Raw genomic sequence first — 15,751 nt, forward strand, 5'->3', positions numbered from 1 at the left:
AACTCGCCCGGTAATCAATCTGTTCAATACATTATAATGTTGTCAAATTTAAAATATCTTCATTAGTTAAAATGTTATATGTGGGACATGTTTCGCTCCTTTACAGAGCATAATCAGTCAAATCTGAATCGCGAATAATTGTTATGTATGTAAATAATGACTTAAGAACTATTAGACCATTTTTCACAAACTTAAAACTTACTCATAAAATACAAAATTTTTGTATACATGCCTTAATTACATGTGCTTAATAGGAAGATACATTAAAATTGTGGAAGAAAGAGTACTAAAATATTAAATAAAATAAAAATTTAAAAAATATATATATCATGTCTGAAATCTTAGAAAGACATGAAAATCAATCTTAGGAGCTAAATTTGAAGATTTTCTTGGCAATAAGATCTGGTAAAAAAAGTTATTTATCCCTTGTGGATAAGAGTCTATAAAGATTGAAATTTATTGTCAATTTTATGATTGAACTTATGACAGGATGAATGTTGGTCTTCAAGAAATTTAAATGCTTGTTGTCATTTGATCTCGGTGAATGCTGTTGAATAGATATGCTCTTATAGATGTCAGTGACCGTACGTTGAACTAAAGGATTTGATAAGGCATGATTGAAATGGACGCAAATCAACGCTCGTATTTAAAAGTTGTTGCTTTGTTTATCTTGTTGAATGTCTGTAACAAGAAAAGGAATCTTGTAAGTAATCGAAAGTTATGTTGCTAGTTAAGAACGTGCTTCTAGAAACTTCACTTACCCCACCAATTGCTGTTTGTCAGTTTGGTGTTGTCCGAGGTTATGTGGCGACTGCCTGTTCTGTGTCTACTCCTTGTGTTGTGAGAGTGAGGTGGTGGGGGTTGAGGGGAGGGAGTAGGGGTAGGAGGAGAAATGTTTGTGGGTGTGGTTTTGGAAGGGGAATGTCTAGTAGGAGCACAGGGAGGGGTTGAGTTCTTTAATGTTGCATGATTATTAGTTGTTTTGGGAATGAAAACTTTAGCAAAGCTACTTTTTTGTAGATTAAGCGTCTTTAATAGTTCAGGTAATTGTTCGTGTAACGGATATCTTATTTCAATTTCGTCATTTAAATTTTTATTCTTTATTGAAATACTGGTCTAAGTGGATATACAAACATTCTGCGATGAGTGCTCACATGAGAGAGTCAGGCCACCATGTTACAACTATAGGGAAGACCTAAAAATTATAAAGAAGATAGAAAAAGGTAAACTAATGACAGAATTAGAAAATATTTATATCCACTTAGACCAGTATTTCAATAAGGAATAAAAATTTAAATGACGAAATTGAAATAAGATATCCGTTACACAAACAATTACCTAAACTATTAACGACGCTTAATCTAGAAAAAAGTAGCTTTGCTAAAGTTTTCATTCCCAAAACAACTAATAATCATGCAACATTAAAGAACTAAACCCCTCCCTGTGCTCCTACTAGACATTCACCTTCCAAAACCACACCCACAAACATTTCTCCTCCTACCCCTACTCCCTCCCCTCAACCACCACCACCTCACTCTTACAACACAAGGAGTAGACACAGAACAGGCAGTCGCCACATAACCTCGGATAACACCAAATTGACAAACAGCAATTGGTGGGGTAAGTGAAGTTTCTAGAAGCACACTCTTAACTAGCAACATAACTTCCGATTACTTACAAGATTCCTTTTCTTGTTACAGACATTCAACAAGATAAACCAAGCAACAACTTTTAAATATGAGCGCTGATTTGCGTCCATTTCAATCATGCCTTATCAAATCCTTTAGTTCAACGTACGGTCACTGACATCTATAAGAGCATATCTATTCAACAGCATTCGCCGAGATCAAATGACAACAAGCATTTAAATTTCTTGAAGACCAACATTCATCCTGTCACAAGTTCAATCATAAAATTGACAATAAATTTCAATCTTTATAGACTCTTATCCACAAGGGATAAATACATTTTTTTACCAGATCTTATTGCCAAGAAAATCTTCAAATTTAGCTCCTAAGATTGATTTTCGTGTCTTTCTAAGATTTCAGACATGATATATATATATTTTTTTAATTTTTATTTTATTTAATATTTTAGTACTCTTTCTTCCACAATTTTAATGTATCTTCCTATTAAGCACATGTAATTAAGCCATGTATAGAAAATTTTTGTATTTTATGAGTACGTTTTAAGTTTGTGAAAAATGGTCTAATAGTTCTTAAGTTATTATTTACGTACATACCAATTTTTCAAGATTCAGATTTGGCTGATGATGCTCTGTAAAGGAGTGAAACATGTCCCACATATAACTTTTTAACTAATGAAGATATTTTAAACGTGACAACATGTATTGAACAGGTGGATTCATAATAAAACTTTGTTATTGTATATCAACAGATTTCAATACGGATTAAAACATGAGATTAGTCACTTGCAAATTAGTCACTCATGTCGAGGCCGTTGATTGCATGTGATAGAAACATATCCAACATCATTATTAGTACCAGAATTCAGTTTTTCAAGAGCTTCTCTTGTATCTAAATTATAATTTTAAACAGGTTATTCTACCAAACTTCAATGTCAATTTACAGTTACAGGCTTAGTAATGGTACTCTAGTTAACTTCTAGCTTTTCGTAAATATGTTTCGAGTCAGCGATGTCTTATTTTCGTTAGGTGACTCGCGTCAACTTTCGGTTTGAACCTCAGTCTCCGATAATTTATATATTTTTCTCCTTTCTTTAAGTCTTCCTCCTCGTTAGCCTTGATATTAAGTTATAGGGTGGTGTAATATCTTTTTAATGTTACCTGATGTATTAATTATTCTTTAATTCTTGCTCCGTAGAAACTTCCTCGTGACGACTTTTTGCGTGAATAATTTCGTTTCGCTGCTCAACGTAATTGATTGTTCACTTTGCCATTTTAACAATTTAAAACATTCGGCATTTTTCTTAATCACGGCCGCGTGGATTCTTTAAGTCCGACTGTCTTACTTCGTGACCATGGCTTATTTGGTTTGTTAAATTAGTATTGTTTCGACACATTCATGGCTTCTTTGATTATGTGTGTCCGTATTTTTTTATTGTAACGTAATCACGGCCTATTTAACTCTTTATGTCCGTACTTTCTTCAGATTTATTGCTCTACTATATAATCTTTGTCATCTTACTACGGTGCATGGCAAATATAGATGTTGTAATACTTCGTTTTTCATAAGATCAGGGCAATGAAACGGTACACTATATATTAAAAAAATTTATGAAAACTAAAGTCAGTCAGTCTGACCATTCTATCTGGTCGATTTCCTTCATTCTTTTTTTAACTGAAAGGTATTCATGCACAGATTTGTCATCAGGTACTATAAGTCATTTAACTTCCGCCTTCCCCAAATTATTTGATATTTTCATTTTTTTTGTATCTCTGAAGCAATCATATCTTTGGTTCAAATTGAGGTACGGAGTTCGGTTTAGCCTAAGAACACTCAGTGGATCAAGCTCTTTCATTTCAGCTGTTAACTATTCAAATTGGTTGACTCTGAGGAAAATTATGAGTGCACATTCAATTTGACGTCTCATTTCTTCAACATTTTTTCTCATCGAAGCAATCATATCTTAAGTTCTAATTGAGGTACGCAGTTCGTTTTGTTCGAAAAATACTCAGTGGATCAAGTGCTTTCTTTTGAAGTAATAACTACTTAAATTGGTAGATTCAGAGAAAAGTTATGAATACATTTGTCTCCATGACAAAGATCTTTGAAGGACTTTTTAACAGTTCGGCACGTAGTGTTGTTCCAAGGAAAGTTTATTCAATTTCTTTGCGTGATGTATTTTCAAGTGGTTTTTTTTTTTTTTTTTTTTTTTGCTAGTTGCTTTACGTCGCATCGACACAGATAGGTCTTATGGCGACGATGGGACAGGGAAGGGCTAGGAGTGGGAAGGAAGCGGCCGTGGCCTTAATTAAGGTACAGCCCCAGCATTTGCCTGGTGTGAAAATGGGAAACCACGGAAAACCATTTTCAGGGCTGCCGACAGTGGGGTTCGAACCTACTATCTCCCGAATACTGGATACTGGCCGCACTTAAGCGACTGCAGCTATCGAGCTCGGTAAGTGTTTTGTTGACATAGTACTACAGTCTATTACCACAGCAGAGCATGTGCTTAATTTCATTATTTCGAAATGGGTGTGTATCCAGGGCTTCGGCCCAGAGATTTCTGGAACCTTCCTCTCCACTATAAAAGCTGGGACCTGTTGGGCCATGCTGTTTTTTTGATCTCTCCCGTCCAGCAGTAGAGTGTGTTCACAGAGGAGGTAGGGGGCATGCCTGACCATCTCCGGAAGGCCCTCCATCTCAAGGTAATTGCAGACATCTTTTAATCATGTAACTGTCTTTGAATGCTATTTAGAGGGGAAGGTTTCAAAACTTTTTCATAATGTAATCTTCCATTTCTCAATGTAAATTTTCAAACCAGTCTAAACAACTTAATCTAACTTAGGGATGAAGAGTGGGAATCCTCATGTATTCCACTTCAACTTGGTATTGAGGTGACTATAATTTCATAATCTTTAAAAGCTATCTCTTAATTTTGTAACTTAAAACTTTCTCACCATCTAGTCACCTCCGTAGTATAGGCTTAGCCTCTGCAACTTCGGACCATAAGCCCACACAGGGTTTCAATGATGTTCTAGTGAATTCCCAATGAGCGCAAGTGTTCGCTTCCTAACCTTTTTAATTTTTGGATAGTAAATTTTTCTTTTTCACTAAGTCCATGTAGAATAGGTGCTTATTATCCCTGCTAAAGTTAACTACTATTATTCATTTCCTTTTTAAATGAAAATTAGACTGTTGGGCAGATAAGAGAGTGAATACAGTTTGGTTTTGGCAAAATGTAGATTGTGTCTTTAAGAGGCCTGGATCTTGTAAATTTTGGAGAATAGTTTCCTAGGGAGTAATTGTGCGGAGCAGAAACGCTCCTTATAAACGTAGCAAAATTTTGGAGCTCAGTTTCTTATAGATTTACTGAAGGGAGCAGAGGTGCTTTTGTTAATTTTTTAACTGGGAGTTTCAAGCTTGTGTTGTTAGATCATGTTATCCAATTTTCTAGACTTTTCTACCGGGCGAGTTGGCCATGCGGCTAGGTGCACGCAGCTGTGAGCCTGCATCCAGGAGATAGTGGGTTCAAATCCCACTGTCAGATGGTTTTCTGTGGTTTCCCATTTTCACACCAGGTAAATGCTGGGGCTGTACCTTAATTAAGGCCACGGCCGCTCCTTCCCACTCCTAGGCCTTTTCTATCCCAAATGTCGCCATAAGATGAAGCCACTAGCAAAAAAAAAAAGAGAGACTTTTCTAACATTGTTTCTTGAGCTCACAAGTTAAACTTTTGTACCTGATCATTTGTTATTGTCTAACAAAGTTTAAAATCTGAAAAGAAGAAAATACGTAGGAAAGAAATAAAATTGCAAGTTTTATAGTTTTAAATTTAAATGTGATCTTTTCTCTGTTCCCAAAAAAATATGGTAACAAGTGGTAGCAGTGTGATTGAATGGGTCTAGATAAAGCCCCTTTTGATGGCAGCTGATAGAATTTGGCACCGAAATATAAATTTTTTTTTTCATTTCTGGAATTTTCTAAATTTTGCCAGTTTCTTCTTCACTATGTCTGGTCCTAGGGAAATCCTTGTACCGTGGTATCTTTGCAAGGAAGTATTAATTTACGAACTTTTAATTAGAAAGGTCCCGTCTGGTGGCACGGTTGCTACAGACTCTGCTAAACTTAAAGAATCTTTAGAGCTTCCCATCTGTATTCTGGTATTTGAGAAGGAAATTGATGAGGCTATGTCTACCATCACCGACAAGGGTGTTCAAGCTAGATTGTTCCATTTTTACAATAGGGCTAGGGATCTATTGTTTCTGAAACTGAAGAAGCATTCTGGTGAAGCTAATAACTTAGTTGAACACCTTTCCGAGATGTCAAATAAGGTTAATCAATTGTTGTCAGGAGCTGCTAGTGCTAAGAGTGACTATATTCCTACAGTAAACTTAACAACTGAAGAGGGCCCTAGTAAAGCTGCTGAGAGTAGAAAATTGGTTGTCTCACAACAAACTTCTGCCCCATCTGAACAAGTGGTTGATCAACCACAACAACTTCCACACTTCTCTATCAGTAATGCAGCTTTTGAACCCCCTAAACCTCCAATGCTATCTCCTACTATTTCATCAGGCTTTAGCAGATTGTCCCACCCCTCAGCCATGTTGCTTAAGGGCATCTCAAAATTTTCTGTAAATTCAACTAACAATGTGATCACCTTCCTAAGGTATCTGGTAGAGTTTCAGGATCATGCTTTAGTGTTTTCTCTGTCACATTCTCAAATCCTCCAAAACATTTACCCGTGCTCTGTTGGCTGTCCTCTCTGATAAAAATTTAAAGGCAATAGTTGATAGACGCTCTATAGAAGACTTCCATGCCCATCTATTAGCCAATTTCATTCCTGCACGAGCAATGTCATCCTTGATACAAAAGTTCTATTTCCAAGTCTAAAGGGTGGATGAGAATTTAGCTGACTTTATTCAAGATATAAAGTTTTACACATGGGTATTCGCTCTTCATTACGCAGAAGATCAAACTGCACAGACCATTGACGAAGGGATTTCCCAATCATACAGGTCTTATTAATGTTTCGCTTCCCGGCCTCAAATATTTTCTGAACTCGAGGCTATGGCCGTGTCAGCGGAGGGTGTTAGGGACGTTGACACCTTACGAGTTGCTAGGGAGCCTCCTCCATCAGCTTATAGTTCTCGGCCACCAACTCACCGAGTGTTCTCACCCCGCAAGTATTATGCGTGTGGGTCGTCCGACCATCTTCAAAATAAGTGTCCTTTGGTAAAAGCTAGTGGAACTAGGAATGGAGCAGGGCCATCAAAGGGATGCTTCAAGTGCAGGTCATTCTCACATCTTGCAAAAAATTGTACGTCACCTAACAGCGCACCTTCCTGTTATACTTCTGGTGCTGCCTCCACTAACTTAGGCGACAGGATGTGGCTAGTGGAGTCGGCCGAGTCACCAAGTTCAGCTTCACGAGGCTCAGCCCAGATTAAATCCGAAATAGAACTACCCAAGAAAGAAACCCTTTCAAATTTCTTTTGAAGGCCCAAGGGAATGCCTTAAAATTGCCTTTGAGACCCCAAGATCTGTGCCCTTTCTTAATATTAAGATATATAATGAACCCGCCACTGCCTTGTTAGACTCGGGAAGTGTTAGCTCGATTATTTCTGAGGAGTGGTATTCCAAATCGAAAGTTTGCTGTAAATTTTCTGATTATTGTTTATCTTCTGTCAAATGTGTTTCAGCAAATTCTGCACCCTTACAAATTTTAGGCTTCATTCTTGCTGAAGTTTGCATTTCTAAACTTACTTGGAAAATTAAGTTGTTCGTTGCTAAACAGTTCCTTGCCCTGAATATTGGGGGCCGATTTCATGTTGCATTCTGGTCTTGTGCTCGATCTTCAGAGCAAGTGTTGCACATTCAAATTTAATAGAAACTTAAATATTCCTCTTTTTAAATGTAATTCTGCTTCATCATCTATTTCGCCTACCCAGAGTGAGATGTCGTTACACCTTAGACATCTACCTGAGGAACAGGCTGAGAGTATTTGAAGGTTATGTCAGTTTTTTCTTGATGTATTTTTGGAAAGCCTTGGTGTTACTGACCTAATTGAATACATGATTAAGGTGACTGATTCGATCACAGTAAGGTTCCCTCCATATAGGCTATCTCCATGTAAGATGAAGGCCCTTAAGGAGATTATTGATCAAATGTTGAGGGATGGCATTATTCAACCTTCAAAGTTGGTGTATTCATCGCCCATTTTTCTTGTACCAAAATCCAAGGTGGTTTAGGCCTGTCATTGATTACAGGGCTTTAAACCATAAGGTAGTATTACAATCAGTGCCCCTTCCTGATCTTCATTCATGTTTCTCATGGTTTCGTAAGGCTAAGTTCTTCACCATCTTAGATCTTAACCAAGCGTATAATCAGATGCCTCTGGCGGAAGAATCAAAACATTTGACGGCTTTCGCTACAGATTGGAACTTGTACGAATACAACTGTGAGCCTTTCGGGCTTCCTACAGGCGCGGTTGTTCTCACTAGACTGCTGGATAAGGTCCTCTCCGACATCAAACGCAAATATCTGTACCATTACCTTGATGATGTCATGGTGTTTTCTGAAACCTTTGAAGAACACTTAGACCATCTTAAGGAAGTCCTAAATCGCCTTCGTAAAGCTGGGTTGACAGTTAAATTATCTAAGGCAGCTTTTGCTAAGCCTTTCATGCCCTGGTTAGGCCATATTGTGTTGCCCGATGGAGTTTCAATAGACCATTCTAGAATGCAGGCTATTTGTGACTTCACGCCTCCTAAAGATGTTACAGGAATTGCTATGTTCATTGTCATAGTGAATTTCTTTAGGAAATTTAATCCCAACTTCGCTAATAAGGCGGCGCCCCTAATCTTACTTAATAGGAAAGGTGTCAAGTACCAATGGGGGTCATTGCAAAAAGCTGCGTTCAAAGAACATAAGTTAGCTCTCTGAAATGCCCCAGTCTTAGCTATGCCAAACTTCTCTAAGAAATTCATTGTTCAAACTGATGCCTCTTCATCTGCAGTTGCTGCTGTCCTTCAAGAAACCGAACTCTGAAGGTGACCTTTTGCCTATGTGTCTAGGACCTTATCGGCTCAAGAAGCCAAGTACTCCATTTATGAATTAGAAGGACTTGCAGTCCTGTTTGCCTTGGAGAAGTTCCGCCTGTATTTGGAACATGTTAAGTTTGAGTTAGAAACAGACAATCAGGCTCTAAGTTGGGTTCTGGCAAGGCCCTGTCCTACAGGTTGAATTGCCTGTTGGGCTATCCATATTTCGGCTTTTCAATTTTTCATGCAACACATTCGGGGATCAGAGAATGTGGTCGCAGATGAGTTAAGCCACATATTTTCTGGTGACGTTGATTCTATTGAACAGGAGGAAAGTAGTTCTAATTTCATTTCCATACCTTCTTGTGTTGGTGCTATATTGACTGATGCCCCTATGTTATTCCGTGTCATCAAAAAATATCAACTGGAAGATCCAGTGCTGGCTTCTATTATGGAAACCCTTTCTTATGGGGAACACGTTGTCCCTTATATTCTGAGGAATGGGGTTCTGTGTTGCCCCTCGAGGCATGATCAGAAAATGAAAGTTGTAGTTCCAGATGTTCTTGCGCCCATGATCTTCAAGTATTATCATGAGACCCCGTTAGGAGGACATTCATGCACCTTCAAAACCAGAGAAATGTTCATCTGGAAGAGTATGGATGGCAAAATCAGGGAAATGGTTAAAGCCTGTAAATCTTGTTTGCTTAGTAAGCCCATCTTGTCCACTAACAAGGGGAGGTCACGATGTCCGTATCACCGATTTTGTTCAAACTTTGAAGGTTGGTAGTACTATGTCACAAAAGCATACTGGCAAAGTAGTAGCGCGCAACTCTCAAAAATTTCCAAAAAAAATATTTTGAATGTAGAGAAAAGTTATGAGAGGTTTAGCATGCCAGGTACCATCAAGTGAGAGACTGTGGCGCAGTGGTCGAGTGGTTAAGGTTCTCCACTTCAGTTATGAAGATTGAGAGTTCGAGTCACGCTCGTCTCAACTTTTTCCCCCTGATATTTCCTGATCCCCTCTTTTGTGTTGGAATGAAAGCAGCAGTTAGTCACTGTCTGACCGTGTTGTGTCGTGTAACGGTTGTGTGCAATGTAACCAGACGTGTTCATGATAAAGTTCGATCGGCATGGAGATCTTGCATGTTGAATTATATTTGAACAAAGTGTTCTTGAATGTGAAGCTACGCAAAGTGAAAATTAGTTCCCAGGAGAGCAAGCAATAAATAAACAGTTGAAAAGAGCCATGGCTTACATAAAGAACCTTCTTTATATAAATCGCTTACTGGATCCCAGTGATTCTGTAGAGATTAAAGAAGAAACTGAATTACTAGGAAAGAAAACTTTTAAATCTATTTTCACAGTAATAGAAGAAAATAAATTTGTAATAGATGAAAACGGGGGGAAAGAAGGGTAAAAAGCTGTTAACTGCATAACTCAAACTCGCCATCTTCATTACTGAAGTGGAGAATCTTATCCACTCGACCAACGCGCCACAGTCTCTCGCTTGATGGTACCTAGCATGGTAATCCTCTCTTAACTTTTCTCAACATTTTGAAAATATCTTTTTACAAAATTTTTTGAGAGTTGCATGCTACTACTTTGCCAGTGTGTTTTTGTGATCTAGTACTACCATCCTACAAAGTTTGAACAAAATCGGTGATGCAGACATCGTGACCTCCCCTTGTAAGCTAGGGTTACTGTCATCTCAGCAAGCATCTCGCCCTATGGAGCGCTTATATACCGGGTGGTCCACCAGCACCTTGCGATCCAGTTTTATGCATTCCTTCACATTTACTACAATTCTGAAAGACATTAGTCCCTCTCCCTAAACCGAGGTAATATAACAAGATGTGTGTTTACGAGCTAGAGGACAGCAGGATTGTGAGCGCCACTATTAATTCATTATGGGTACCTCGAATGAACCCGTAAACCGAGTACAGATCCATAGAACATGTACTTTAAAACAGGAGGTGGACGCACAGACCAGGTGCACGGTACTGTATAGGCTGGGAAGTGGGCGCCGTTGGTCTACTGTCGCAGCTGGCCACTGTTCAGTCTACGATGTCTTGCCTTAATACTACTTTTGCTTCTTTTGACCCTTGTCAATACATAGTCTCTGATAATGTAAAGGCATTCACCTCCAATTTACTCTGCAAATTCTGTTTTGACTTACCCATCTCACGTTACAACATCTGCTTATTACCTACAACTATCTCCCACTGAGTGGGTTAACCGTAATCTTTGATCTGCTTTGATAGCCTTTCATCATGAAAACCATTCTAGGTGGGATACTTCTCTGCATTGGTTATCTTTTGTGTTAAACTCGGCTGTTCATGAGTCACACAAGTTTACACCTGCCCCTCTCGCGTTCAAGTTTGTTCCTAACATGCCGTTGTCTAACCTATGGTCAATCAACGAGATTTTTCCAGAGATAATACATCCCGATAATATCAGGGACCTGTGGGGGAAGGCCAAAAACGAAATGTAATGACAATTTCAAAGTCTAAAATCCTTCCTTGACCAGAATTCAAAGCGTGAGGACGAAGAATGAATGGATGGATATGAATTTAAAACAATCAGTGGATCCGACCCGCAATGCCTCTCATTATAATACCAATATAAATGGTCCGTTATTGGACATTATAAATTTTCCAGCTAGCTCATTCTTGGTTGCCAGCGTTTCGCCCTCGTGTGCTAGGGTGGGCTCATCAGTTGGTACCTAGCACACCTACCAATACGCTGGCTAGTGCATACCGTGGAGGCCACTGCGTAGGCTAACTGCAGCCACCGGCAGTGCCAATGCACTAAGAGACTTTGTCTCATCACTAAAAATTGATGCCTGCTTAGCCATCAGATGATATAGATGTTGATTCCCATAGGGAATCTGAAATATTTGTCCTGAATGAGCAAATTTATAATACCAATATAAATGGTCCGTTATTGGACATTATAAATTTTCCAGCTAGCTCATTCTTGGTTGCCAGCGTTTCGCCCTCGTGTGCTAGGGTGGGCTCATCAGTTGGTACCTAGCACACCTACCAATACGCTGGCTAGTGCATACCGTGGAGGCCACTGCGTAGGCTAACTGCAGCCACCGGCAGTGCCAATGCACTAAGAGACTTTGTCTCATCACTAAAAATTGATGCCTGCTTAGCCATCAGATGATATAGATGTTGATTCCCATAGGGAATCTGAAATATTTGTCCTGAATGAGCAAATTTATAATACCAATATAAATGGTCCGTTATTGGACATTATAAATTTTCCAGCTAGCTCATTCTTGGTTGCCAGCGTTTCGCCCTCGTGTGCTAGGGTGGGCTCATCAGTTGGTACCTAGCACACCTACCAATACGCTGGCTAGTGCATACCGTGGAGGCCACTGCGTAGGCTAACTGCAGCCACCGGCAGTGCCAATGCACTAAGAGACTTTGTCTCATCACTAAAAATTGATGCCTGCTTAGCCATCAGATGATATAGATGTTGATTCCCATAGGGAATCTGAAATATTTGTCCTGAATGAGCAAATTTATAATACCAATATAAATGGTCCGTTATTGGACATTATAAATTTTCCAGCTAGCTCATTCTTGGTTGCCAGCGTTTCGCCCTCGTGTGCTAGGGTGGGCTCATCAGTTGGTACCTAGCACACCTACCAATACGCTGGCTAGTGCATACCGTGGAGGCCACTGCGTAGGCTAACTGCAGCCACCGGCAGTGCCAATGCACTAAGAGACTTTGTCTCATCACTAAAAATTGATGCCTGCTTAGCCATCAGATGATATAGATGTTGATTCCCATAGGGAATCTGAAATATTTGTCCTGAATGAGCAAATTTATAATACCAATATAAATGGTCCGTTATTGGACATTATAAATTTTCCAGCTAGCTCATTCTTGGTTGCCAGCGTTTCGCCCTCGTGTGCTAGGGTGGGCTCATCAGTTGGTACCTAGCACACCTACCAATACGCTGGCTAGTGCATACCGTGGAGGCCACTGCGTAGGCTAACTGCAGCCACCGGCAGTGCCAATGCACTAAGAGACTTTGTCTCATCACTAAAAATTGATGCCTGCTTAGCCATCAGATGATATAGATGTTGATTCCCATAGGGAATCTGAAATATTTGTCCTGAATGAGCAAATTTATAATACCAATATAAATGGTCCGTTATTGGACATTATAAATTTTCCAGCTAGCTCATTCTTGGTTGCCAGCGTTTCGCCCTCGTGTGCTAGGGTGGGCTCATCAGTTGGTACCTAGCACACCTACCAGCTAGCTGGAAAATTTATAATGTCCAATAACGGACCATTTATATTGGTATTATAAATTTGCTCATTCAGGACAAATATTTCAGATTCCCTATGGGAATCAACATCTATATCATCTGATGGCTAAGCAGGCATCAATTTTTAGTGATGAGACAAAGTCTCTTAGTGCATTGGCACTGCCGGTGGCTGCAGTTAGCCTACGCAGTGGCCTCCACGGTATGCACTAGCCAGCGTATTGGTAGGTGTGCTAGGTACCAACTGATGAGCCCACCCTAGCACACGAGGGCGAAACGCTGGCAACCAAGAATGAGCTAGCTGGAAAATTTATAATGTCCAATAACGGACCATTTATATTGGTATTATAAATTTGCTCATTCAGGACAAATATTTCAGATTCCCTATGGGAATCAACATCTATATCATCTGATGGCTAAGCAGGCATCAATTTTTAGTGATGAGACAAAGTCTCTTAGTGCATTGGCACTGCCGGTGGCTGCAGTTAGCCTACGCAGTGGCCTCCACGGTATGCACTAGCCAGCGTATTGGTAGGTGTGCTAGGTACCAACTGATGAGCCCACCCTAGCACACGAGGGCGAAACGCTGGCAACCAAGAATGAGCTAGCTGGAAAATTTATAATGTCCAATAACGGACCATTTATATTGGTATTATAAATTTGCTCATTCAGGACAAATATTTCAGATTCCCTATGGGAATCAACATCTATATCATCTGATGGCTAAGCAGGCATCAATTTTTAGTGATGAGACAAAGTCTCTTAGTGCATTGGCACTGCCGGTGGCTGCAGTTAGCCTACGCAGTGGCCTCCACGGTATGCACTAGCCAGCGTATTGGTAGGTGTGCTAGGTACCAACTGATGAGCCCACCCTAGCACACGAGGGCGAAACGCTGGCAACCAAGAATGAGCTAGCTGGAAAATTTATAATGTCCAATAACGGACCATTTATATTGGTATTATAAATTTGCTCATTCAGGACAAATATTTCAGATTCCCTATGGGAATCAACATCTATATCATCTGATGGCTAAGCAGGCATCAATTTTTAGTGATGAGACAAAGTCTCTTAGTGCATTGGCACTGCCGGTGGCTGCAGTTAGCCTACGCAGTGGCCTCCACGGTATGCACTAGCCAGCGTATTGGTAGGTGTGCTAGGTACCAACTGATGAGCCCACCCTAGCACACGAGGGCGAAACGCTGGCAACCAAGAATGAGCTAGCTGGAAAATTTATAATGTCCAATAACGGACCATTTATATTGGTATTATAAATTTGCTCATTCAGGACAAATATTTCAGATTCCCTATGGGAATCAACATCTATATCATCTGATGGCTAAGCAGGCATCAATTTTTAGTGATGAGACAAAGTCTCTTAGTGCATTGGCACTGCCGGTGGCTGCAGTTAGCCTACGCAGTGGCCTCCACGGTATGCACTAGCCAGCGTATTGGTAGGTGTGCTAGGTACCAACTGATGAGCCCACCCTAGCACACGAGGGCGAAACGCTGGCAACCAAGAATGAGCTAGCTGGAAAATTTATAATGTCCAATAACGGACCATTTATATTGGTATTATAAATTTGCTCATTCAGGACAAATATTTCAGATTCCCTATGGGAATCAACATCTATATCATCTGATGGCTAAGCAGGCATCAATTTTTAGTGATGAGACAAAGTCTCTTAGTGCATTGGCACTGCCGGTGGCTGCAGTTAGCCTACGCAGTGGCCTCCACGGTATGCACTAGCCAGCGTATTGGTAGGTGTGCTAGGTACCAACTGATGAGCCCACCCTAGCACACGAGGGCGAAACGCTGGCAACCAAGAATGAGCTAGCTGGAAAATTTATAATGTCCAATAACGGACCATTTATATTGGTATTATAAATTTGCTCATTCAGGACAAATATTTCAGATTCCCTATGGGAATCAACATCTATATCATGCCTCTCATTCCCGGAAACTAGCATGAAACAATAGTATTACTGACCAAAGGGCAGCTTCTAAAGACAATAATGAATCGATGATACTTGTAGTCTGAAGGGGTACAAAATCCAGGTCACCACCCCTCATAAATGGTACTTATTGCTAGGAAAGTAGAACAATGGTATTTGTCATGTTGCGATACTATTCAAAAGTAGCGTAGACTCATGGCATTCCACATGTTATGGTACTACTCATCACATGCGCACATGTAACACAGACTTATGGTGTTTCTCACATTTTGGCATCATTTACAGGCAACGCAAACCTAGGCCTGATATGTCAGTCGAGAGAGAGGGAAGGGAGGGATGAAACGAGTGCCCTAAGCCCTACAACGGCTAGCAACGAAATGAACAAATATTTAAAATTGCGGCAAATTGCTGCGGGTGCAACCTCTCGCGCGTTAAATTTTTAAAGAGGAAAAAAAAGACTACTTACAGCATCAGAGAGTCTGGGGGTCAAATCTTTCAAGGAGACTATGGACATCACAGTACTCCATATAACACGCTGCTGCTCCAAAGTAGAAACTTGTTCTTGACGTTCTAAAATATTTATGCATGTTTCTTCCTCTTCTATTTTCTGAGCAGTCACTGCTAGTTTACTACAGAGGTCAGAGAACTTGTTTAAATCACTGTAAATGATATAAAATACAAAATAATTATAAACACATCTGAAAGCAGTACAATATCAACAAATATAAGAGAAAAATGATAAATTAACATGAAACTGGTGTGAGAAAAATTAATTTTTACGTTACATCTGAACTGTAACATGTACGAAGTAGAATCTTGTCAAATGTG

At 39.8% G+C, this 15,751-nt stretch overlaps 1 protein-coding gene across 2 annotated transcripts in view; it reads right to left on the minus strand.

The window, feature by feature from the left end:
- The window catches only part of LOC136873665 (tetratricopeptide repeat protein 37), a 311,142-nt gene that overhangs the window by 226,698 nt on the left and 68,693 nt on the right, over positions 1-15,751 (minus strand). For both annotated transcript variants that reach the window (XM_067146760.2, XM_068228003.1), the window contains one exon: positions 15,390-15,582. In XM_067146760.2, coding sequence (XP_067002861.1) covers positions 15,390-15,582 — 193 coding nt within the window. The remainder of the gene's footprint in view (positions 1-15,389; positions 15,583-15,751) is intronic.

The sequence above is a fragment of the Anabrus simplex genome, chromosome 5, assembly GCF_040414725.1.
Source record: "Anabrus simplex isolate iqAnaSimp1 chromosome 5, ASM4041472v1, whole genome shotgun sequence".
In the NCBI taxonomy this organism is placed as follows: domain Eukaryota; kingdom Metazoa; phylum Arthropoda; class Insecta; order Orthoptera; family Tettigoniidae; genus Anabrus; species Anabrus simplex.